At 33.2% G+C, this 10,033-nt stretch overlaps 1 protein-coding gene across 1 annotated transcript; it reads left to right on the top strand.

The window, feature by feature from the left end:
• Nucleotides 1-2,104: 2,104 nt before the first annotated feature.
• Nucleotides 2,105-6,110, top strand: LOC127839541 (F-box/LRR-repeat protein 4-like). The gene is made up of 4 exons (XM_052367933.1): nucleotides 2,105-2,169; nucleotides 2,770-2,875; nucleotides 3,171-3,344; nucleotides 4,663-6,110. Exons 1-4 carry the CDS (start codon nucleotides 2,105-2,107, stop codon nucleotides 4,795-4,797), a joined length of 480 nt encoding a protein of 159 aa, XP_052223893.1. The 3' UTR covers nucleotides 4,798-6,110.
• The last annotated feature ends 3,923 nt before the right edge of the window (nucleotides 6,111-10,033 follow it).

Raw genomic sequence — 10,033 nt, forward strand, 5'->3', positions numbered from 1 at the left:
AACTAAGTTTCGATAAAGACATGGATTAATAAAGGTGAAAGTGCATATCGTTTCAAATTGTTTGTTATAAACTTTGGATTAAAGTAGTCAACTTATTGTTACAAACATTGGATTAACGATGTCATATATGTAAGCGTGACGTTTATACTAAATTAAGTTTTTTTTATAACTCTTGTTAAAGCTGAAATTGAGTCATCAAATTTCGCTACAAAACGGTGTCAGTTGCAATAGATATTTTAATGTGCTACGTGAAATTATAATTATGTTTGATTATTTTGTTTATTTGTTACGCACTTTATGCTGCTAATGATGTGTTGCTCACGGCAAGCCTCGCCGTGTAAACCTTTCTTCAACTCGTCGGACAAATTCAAGTACACGTGATACTTACATTGTATTTTATTTTTTCTGTGTATTTGATGATGGTAACCAAAGATATCACAGAGATTTTAATATACATGAAACTATTTCAAGTAATGCTATTTTGAGAAGTCCGTCACCACTCTATCGTTTGTTATTGTTTATATCATACTTTTTTGCTCCTCTATATAAACATTTCTCAAAACCGGCTTTCCGTACTTTTATTTTGCATGCAACTGATTGCGCAATTTATGACGTATGTTGTGTGACGTAATTTATTTGTCAAAACAAACAATTTTAAGTTAAATTCTCTGGATGTTTTTAACCGTTATTTATTTGTTTAAAGCATCGAACGAATGCAAAAACGTATTTCGGATTGTGTGTTTATCATACATAATTGTAATTGTTATATTATATTGGATTATTGTCGTCATTAAGGTAAGCTAGTTGTTTATACTCAATTGATTTACTGCTCACGTTTATTTATTGATTCAATAATTAAACCCTAAATTAATAATGTATTTGTCTCATGATTATCATGTATATTAAAGATATTATCGGATAAATAGAATACCATGTTAATGCCAGTGTGTACTTACGTACTAAACGTATACTACGGAGATTGACAAGTTGAAAAATAAATTATTCTAATCACTTCCGATTTGCGCACTACGTTAAACTCCAGTTCCATTTTGTCTTTATTGTTTGAAATGTTACTCTACACATTCGTTTTGAAAATAGCGGTTGGCGTGTTGTTTGAAGTACATGTACATGTCGAATGTGTTATTGTAAAAACTATTGGTATTGTGTTTTTAGTGCAGAAATTGTATTTAAGTTTCGATTTCTAGCTTAAATTTATATATTTTGTTAAATAATTTGCGTTTAAATTTGATTGTGTGTTGCTTACTTGCGAACTATTTTTTATGTGTAAATATGCATAGACGCTAGTGGATATGTAATCAGGTTACCATATTTACAACAATAAAATTTAACGTTTTTTTTGTTTTTGTTTGTTTTGTTAATATTTTCTAAAACGCATGTAGTAACCATTATACTTGCATTCATTTTTATTTTTTCGAGTACGTTCGATTAGCTACCTTAAAAAGTAGAACTTCATTTCCCATGACTATAATATTAAAAACGTAAAAAGAGCATATGTTCATTCAATATATTGACTTCTTGTTTTAGCTCAGATGACCCAGTTTCAAACTTGACTGAGATTTAATTGATACAAATGTTCGGACCAAATTTCATGAAGATTTGCGAATAAATGTGTTAAACAGTGCCTTAACAAGGTTTCACTATTGCTGTATAAGAAAACTGCCCCCCCCCCTGGCAGCCATGTTTTTTAAGGAAGCGAAACAGTTTTTCAAATTCAAATTTCAAATTTGATGTAACGTCACAATGTTTTTGTTCGCGCGTGTAGTTTCGCAGAAAAAATATTTAAACACAATAAAGTGTTTAAAAAGACTTAACACGACAAAAAAACATCCTTAACTTAAATCTACCAGGCAAAGAACGCCATCATATTATGTGTTTTTCTTTAGAAATTGTATATTTAATATCATTGCTTTGCTGCATTATTCTATGTAGCAGTTTTACTATTATTACAGAGGAAGGGCAGTGGGTCTCTAGAGTGTTGAACTTTTCGTCGCAGTATAATACCGGCTCGTAAGTACAGGCAGTTTGAATATTCATTAACTCGAGCAATTGTGTGCAAGCCGTAGAAGTTATTTGTATGGCTTCTATGGCGACAGGGCATTTAAATGAAACTATCATTGGCACCAATTGTGCCCTACATCTGAACATATTGTAAACACATACAATAAGAATATGTTATTTAATATATTATTTCTAAATAATATTACCCGTCTCGAATATAGCAGTTTACGCAATTATGAATATTTAAGTGCATGCTATTTGAAATATCATATTGTTGTGTTTGTGATTTGTTGATGCGTGCCATTTATGCTGAAACAATATTTAAGCACAATATTCGCTGCAAAATTTTGAGGTGCCATGTCCGACATTGCGTTGTAAAATGTAAAAGGTACATTAAAAATGGATTGCTGATCATCTTCGATAGAGCGGGACCCTTCATCTGTTTTCATAATCACCCCTCCCCGAAACATTTTTGTTATATGAGCCTCACTCTGGTAAAAGGGGCTTAATACATGTGCTTCAATGGTCTTCTCGGATTAGCCTTTGAAGTCCGAAATGGGTAATAGGAGACACTGGGACCGCTTTTATGGAATTTGCGTTTACATGAAGTCTCTTTTCTAAACGAAATGAGGTCTTTGCGGAAAGTGTCGTCCTTGATTAGCAAGTGAGGAATGCACAGGCCAATCTTGGACGACAATTTAAGCTTTTTTTTCCAAGAACGCGGCTCATCTAGTGTAATTCGTTTTTCAGGTGGAGTGCGCAGCAAATACTGCGTGTTCCAAATGTGTTCCCTTCATACGGGGATCTCATTGGAACATGGGCCCCAAGAGACATCGACGCAAACCAGTTCTTGGAGGTTGGGAAATTACACTGTTATTGAGCAATTGTATTGTCCTCCTATAGTTAGATTTATACATCAGTTTTAAACCAAAGTGTTAACGTCATAGAATAATACCGTAATAGCTTGGAAGAGCGAGATTTTTTAATAAATCATCACTTTACAAGCACCGGTTTTTCTGCATTGTATTTCTCCGCTAATACAAAACTTACTATTTGAAACTATTACTGTGTCCTTTATATTTTAAAGAAATGCATTATTCAGTGCTTTGAAACTCGTAATACACGTACCATCGTGAAATTTTGGTGTTCAGTTCCAGTTCGCCACCCCCGTCTACGTAACAAAAGTCGACGTCTACGAGACTTACAATGCTGGCGGTGTCAAGGCCATTAAGTGCCTCGATGTCTCAGGCACGTGGATAACGCTATGGTCGACGCCCCAAGTATCCCGGATTCAGTCTGCGAGGATATTTAGTCCATCGTTTACGGTAAAAGAACGAACAGATAATTTAGGTTTAGTAAGTTCAAACTTCTTAACCGGTTTATACCCGCAATTATTTGCATGGACCATTCGAAGACCCTTGATCCTAGACATAACCATGCTTATGTGCTCTGTCATACTGTTTGTATTGTCTTGTATCTTGCATACGGTTAATTGATAATTTGCATTAAATTAAATACTAGCGTCCACTAATTTCTCTTCTAGTAGTGGAACATGAGTTTCATTGTTCTGTTATTTCGTAACAGTCGTGTAGAAAATTTGGAGACTTCATTACTTATCATTAAAGTATTGGAAGGAACGAATTAACGTATATCACAACTAACACAAGAACAGTACGAACTTTTAAAGCGTGGTATTGGCATGAATAGGCCTCAATAGTACGTGACGTCCTTGTGAGGTGGAGGACATGCGCGTGTAACGAACGCTGGTTTCATTATACTACATAATCGAGTCATCAAGGCTGTTCTCTCTACACAAATCATCATATTTTACTCGAAGGCGTGTTTTACACTTAGACTGTTGTTCTGGTTTAATCTTTTAGAGATATTGATGGGTCTGCACTTCTTAAACTCTGAAATATTAAAAAGTAAGAGACTATACTTATAGTACGACATAGCACTGAAAAAATTACTCTCCACTACAAAACGGCCGGAAAAAAAGAAGGTGAAAAAATACAGTGGAATTTGATTTGTGTCAAGTTCTTTGTTCGTTTGTGTTATTTGTGTACATGAAATGTCTTTTTAATTTTCTTTAATCGATCGATTCAGCTTAGAATGCCCTTTAATTAAAGATATGGTTATTGGGATCTCTATGTACACATTATTGCATTTTTTTCCGCTTAAATGTGTTGCTTTTACATTGAATTATATGGGGCAAATATTTAGTGTAATGTTACCTGTAAACATAAGGCGACTATACAGTAAAAGCGATGAATTCAGTCGCCATGCGCAAGAATATCTATCTCACTGCGCTCTTTCTATGTCATCGATTACGTCAGTGCGTTCCGCACGCTGTGAAACCTTCCAGCATTACAGTTTTACATATCTGTCGGGTCACAACACGTTTTCGCAAGTCATCGCCGCATCCTTTGTAGACATGGCGGATGTAGTAAGAACACGCAGCTCTGACGTGAAAGAAGTATCACTGCACTATTTTATGAATTCAAGTCGACTCATACAAATATGCATGTAGTAAATCTGATTTTCTCAAAATAATTGTTGCCGTGCTTTCTAAAAACGCTTTGAAGTAAATTAACAGAAAATTCCTTCTCCACCGGTAAACATTGAACGTGGTTCTATTTTCAGTCTACAATTCCTTGTTTCTCGAACCGAATTCGGCTGGATATCGACTGCACCTTGGCAAACACCTGGGTGGAGATAGACGCTGTGAGGCTGCACGGCTCCCAGGGTGAGTTCGAGAATTGTCATGTGAACAAATAACTGAAATGTATATGCTTTAGTGCACGCTTTATGTAATGCTGTATTTAATGACATATATGATTGCTATATTTTTATGTTCTGCACTGAAACTATGCCAATCGGTTCATTTAAGAATTCAAAATTCACCTCTGACATATCGGATAGCTAGCTATTACCCCGGCAAGCAACAACGCAAAAAACACAAAAAGCAATACACAGCCGACATACAAAAATATATATATAATATAATTGTCACTATTTCAATTAATGCTATTTTCAGACGTCCGGCCCAGCTCTGCCGTTTGTTATCGATTGAATCACATATAATACTATTTTGCTCCTCCACAAAAAATTTCTCAAAACCGGCTTTCCGTACTTTTATTTTTGATGCATCGGATTGCGCAATTTATGACGTATGTCTTGTGACGTATTGCTCCGTGCTGTACAGTAGGTTATATTGATGATACTATTTCAGCTTTAAAAGGAGTCATAAAAAACTTAATTTATACACGCTTACCTCAAGTTTAACTTTAATCAAATGCTTAAAACAATAAAGTTACAAGGATATTCACTTCCATTTTCTCTTTTTTTTTCCTTCTCTTTCTGAAAATTTATATAAAAAATTACAATATTTTTTATTAACATTTGTATCGAATGCTAACCAGTTTGACCCAAAACACGATTAACGAAACCGTAATCCTGTCGCAGCGAGTTATTGTATGCCTATGGAAGTTTACATTATGCATGACAAACACACAATCCGAAATGCTTTTGGAATCGTTCGATGCTTTAAAACATATTTTACTGTTAAAAAAATAAAATAACACGTCCGACTTGTCGTCATTAAAATCCAGAGTTTAAATATTATTTTGTTACACGAGATACGTATTTCATACCATACAAGAGCGAAGGAGACATACAAAAAACTAAATTTAGTATTAACGACACGCTTACCAAAATTTTAAAATTAATCCAATGCTTAAAACAATAAAGTTACAACGATATGCACTTCCATTTTCTCTTTTTTTTCTTCTCTTTTGTTTTTCCCTTTCTCAAAATTTATTTAAAACCACACTATTTTGTAATAACATTTGCATCGAATGCTAACCATTCTGACCTAAAACACGATTTACGAAACCGTAATCCTGTCGCAGCGAGTTATTTTATTCCTATGGAAGCAAACCAAATACTTATCCTTTTAAGGGCTAAACAATTCATTAATCCTATATTAAACACATTTCCATTAAAATTATGCCCCGAATGATAGTCGTTTCGTGCCACTACCAGAACAGGAATTGGGCGCGGGTCCAAGTCACTTTAACACTATCAATACATGTATGTCATAAAACAACTTTTTTCATCAAAAGAAAAATTAAAAATTTCTGATATAATATATATATATATATATATATATATATACAGATTTTTTTTAATGAAAAAAGTTGTTTTATTACATATTGATAGTATTAAAGTGACTTGGCCACGCGCCCAATACCTGTGACTACCAGTTCGTGCCACTGATATTTGTGTTGTTTATTTTTCAAGCTAAGTTTTTTAAGAAATAAATGGGTTTGCAAACTTTCTCGCGTGGTAATGGTATATAAGATTCAACTCGTCGGACCAATTCAAGAACACAATGACACTTACCTAGTTTTCTGTCACGCCTATTTGAACAACCGTACACTGCGAAAAATGTGGGCCTCTGTATTGATGATATTTAAACACAATAATTTCGTCGATGATTATTTAATTAGTCAAGACCCTCGATCGAAGTTTGTAGTATTCAACGGAATGATAGAGAGATTAAAAAAAAAATTATCTGGGAAACACCGCGCCCGAACCATAACATTAACATCACCAGAAGAGGTGTTTACGTCACGAACAGTGCTACTTCCGGCAAAGCCGCCATCTTGTTGCTATTGCGCAAAAAAAAAACTTACTTTTTCGTGATACAGTTATCTGCTCTTGTTTATACATTGGGGTTATGTTTGTTAAGAAGCAAAATACATGTATGAAAGCAATATGTCAAGGGACATAGAAAATATTTGAGGTGGTATGCAATGGTATGCAAACTTTAACATAGATTTATCTATAATATGCATATTCTAAGTGAAAAGGGGCCTGATTCTGTTAAAATGCTTGATACAGTTGTCTGCTCTTGTTTATAGATTGGGGTTATGTTGGTAAAGAAGTATGCAAAATATAAAAGCAATCTGGCAATGGACATAGGAAATATATTTGAGGTGGTACGCAAACATTCCAATGCGCGCGCCAACGCCGGGGTGAGTAGGATAGCTCCACTATATATATTTCATATATAATAGCCGAGCTAAAAAGTAAATATACTATAAACAACAAGCTAACCTCAATCACAACTTTAATGCAATGCTTATAACAATAGAGATACAATGATATGCCAGGGATTGAAACTAACTGTTTACTATTGTGGGCAACCATCTTTAGTATTTTGGTTGCCCAGATAAAGAATAACGAGCCCAGAAATATGAACAAGTGAATATTATACATTATTTTAATAAAATAATAGATAATTAAATACATTTGCTGACAACACATGTTCAATGCATGATGTATTATTATGAGCCTGAATTGAATCATGCCCTATTCCTAAATAATGAATGTTATTTAACTAGTATTGATCCATGGTGATCAATTGTTTTTCAATTTTTATTGCACTGATTTGTTTAAGATTTAAAAAAAAAGAAGTTTACCAACTTTTGAAATTGAGTTGCCCAGGCCAAAATCTACTTGCCCCGGGCTCACGGGAAACCACATATTTCCATCCCTGTATGCTCTTCATTTTCTGTTCTTCCATCCCATTCTCAAAATTAATTTTGAAGCACAATATTTTTTAATAACATTTGTATGAATTACTAACCATTATCACCCAAAAAACAATTTTACAAAGCTGTAATCCTGTCGTAGAGATTTAGTTTACTATTATCAGTGTTCTCTTTAAATACCGGCAGCCAGCGATTCTGCCGGTTACATTTACTCTTACACTTACATGCCGGCTACTTTTTCCAAATATATCAAGTAAATGTCATAAATGCTTTCGTTTTACTGCATAGTTGCCGGCCATATAACTGGCTACTCAAATTTTTCTGGAAAACACTGAATTATGCATGACAAACACACAATACTTAAAACCTTAGATTCGTTTTTAAAATAAATTGACACTTCCAGCTTGTCGCCATTTAAATCCAAAGATTCAAATAATTTTCCACGAGATACGTCAACAATTGCGTAATCAAATGAATGAAAAATAAAAGTAAAGAAAGCCGGATTTTACATAAATTCCAGGTTGATAAACACAATAAGGTAAAGGTACCTTGTAGTCGGTGAGATATAATAATAATACAGTTAGTAAGGCTCGTACCCTGGGTACGGTAAATATACTAAAACGTACGCGGGAATTTTAACACTTAATCGGTTGTTGTAGGCTATTTTGTAAAAATTAATTATGTTTACATTTATGTCAATTTTCTGTTAAATGGCATTAATATTATCAAAACTCATTTTTAAAATCAATAATGTGATTTAATTTTAAATCTTAAATTGTTTAAAGTCGCGTCATTGTATGACGTCGTCAAGTATAATATTTTCCGCGACATCGCACGTTCACTTTTTACCGTCATAGATTTTTTTAAAGAAACATTATTTGGTTACCAAGGTCCGTTAAATGGGGAACACCATATTCGGTATTTATATTATGTTTTAACAATTAATTAATGCTGTGTAATAAATATTGTATAAGATATTTCGATATTTATTGAAAATGTTTCAAATTGTTATTTATGAAACCTCTTATTCTAATGAGTGTATGCTATTATATTATACTTTGAAAAGCATATCTGTTGTACTATAATCTTATTATTCATTTATTACTGTTAATTTCATTTAGTGTAGAGAATCGTCAATGTTACATCTAGTCGCCAATGCTTGTTGTCAGTGTTAGTCGTAAATGCTTGTGATCATTGTCGTCAATGTTAGTCGTCAATCCTTATCGTCATTATACATGAAGGAAATAAAAGCAGAAACAGAGACGTATTCTTGATTACTTGCTTATTCCTACGGCGTCCTCTCAACACTCATACTAAAAAGAATGTTGATGCAGATTTTTTAAAAGAGAAGTTTGTTTAAGGTAAACAATATTGTTTTACGTTAATCGGTAGCATGTTTAACGACATCGGATTTTTGGCGGATATACAACTCGGATACAATCTAATATTTGCGGGTATGTTTAAGTTTATTTACCGTACCTGGGGTACATGTAAGTAAAGTTAAGAGACTGAGTTTAAATAAGAAACATATTTTATCTATGCCAATTCAGAATATATATATGCTGGTTACAAGGTAAACATTTTTTCGCTTTAAAACATAAAAATAATCTCGTTTGTCGAAATGGACGTATACGTCTAGAAATCCTACTTTCGGTTTTAAAAGCGGTACTGTTTGAAAAATAATAAATTACTTGCTAACTAGGCTATAGATTTAATTTTATCTCTGCCAATTAGAATATATCTGCTGGTTACAAGGTAGAAATCCCTCTTTTTGCGCTTAAAAACGTATAAATAATCGCGTTTGTGAAAATGGACGTTAACGTTTAGAAATCATACTTTCGGTTTTAAAATATAAAAAAAATAATAAATTACTTGCTAACTAGACTATAGATTTCATTTTATTTATGCCAATTAGAATTTATCTGGTGGTTACAAGGTAAAAATCCGTCTTTTTTGCGCTTGAAAACTTAAAAATAATCGCGTTTGTCAAAATTGACGTATTCGTATAGAAATCCTACTTTTGGATTTAAAATAAAAAAAAATTACTTGCTAACTAGGCTATAGATTTAATGACAATTTTGCACACTTTCAAATTGCATCTATATGTTTTGATTAACATGTATTTCATTTCAATGTGTGTGGCTTTAAGCTAAAACGAAGTAGGGTAACACATTATCTTCTGCATAAGTGGCTTAATATTCAAATAATTGTACACATATGTTCATTATGTGATCTTCTGCAAACAAATTGGTTCTTCTGAACAACATGATTGTATAAGCTAAATAAAACACTATTCGTTTCTTTCATAAACTGAATATCAAACTCCCATTCTGTATTCTGATTAGAAACATACACATCCGGCTTTAATTCGATTTCCTTATTGTTCTGTTTTTGTTAAGTTACCTTAAGTCTGAAATCGTCTTTAATAGATCTTTAGACTTTTGCTTGTGTGTTGT

The sequence above is a fragment of the Dreissena polymorpha genome, chromosome 7, assembly GCF_020536995.1.
Source record: "Dreissena polymorpha isolate Duluth1 chromosome 7, UMN_Dpol_1.0, whole genome shotgun sequence".
In the NCBI taxonomy this organism is placed as follows: Eukaryota; Metazoa; Mollusca; class Bivalvia; order Myida; family Dreissenidae; genus Dreissena; species Dreissena polymorpha.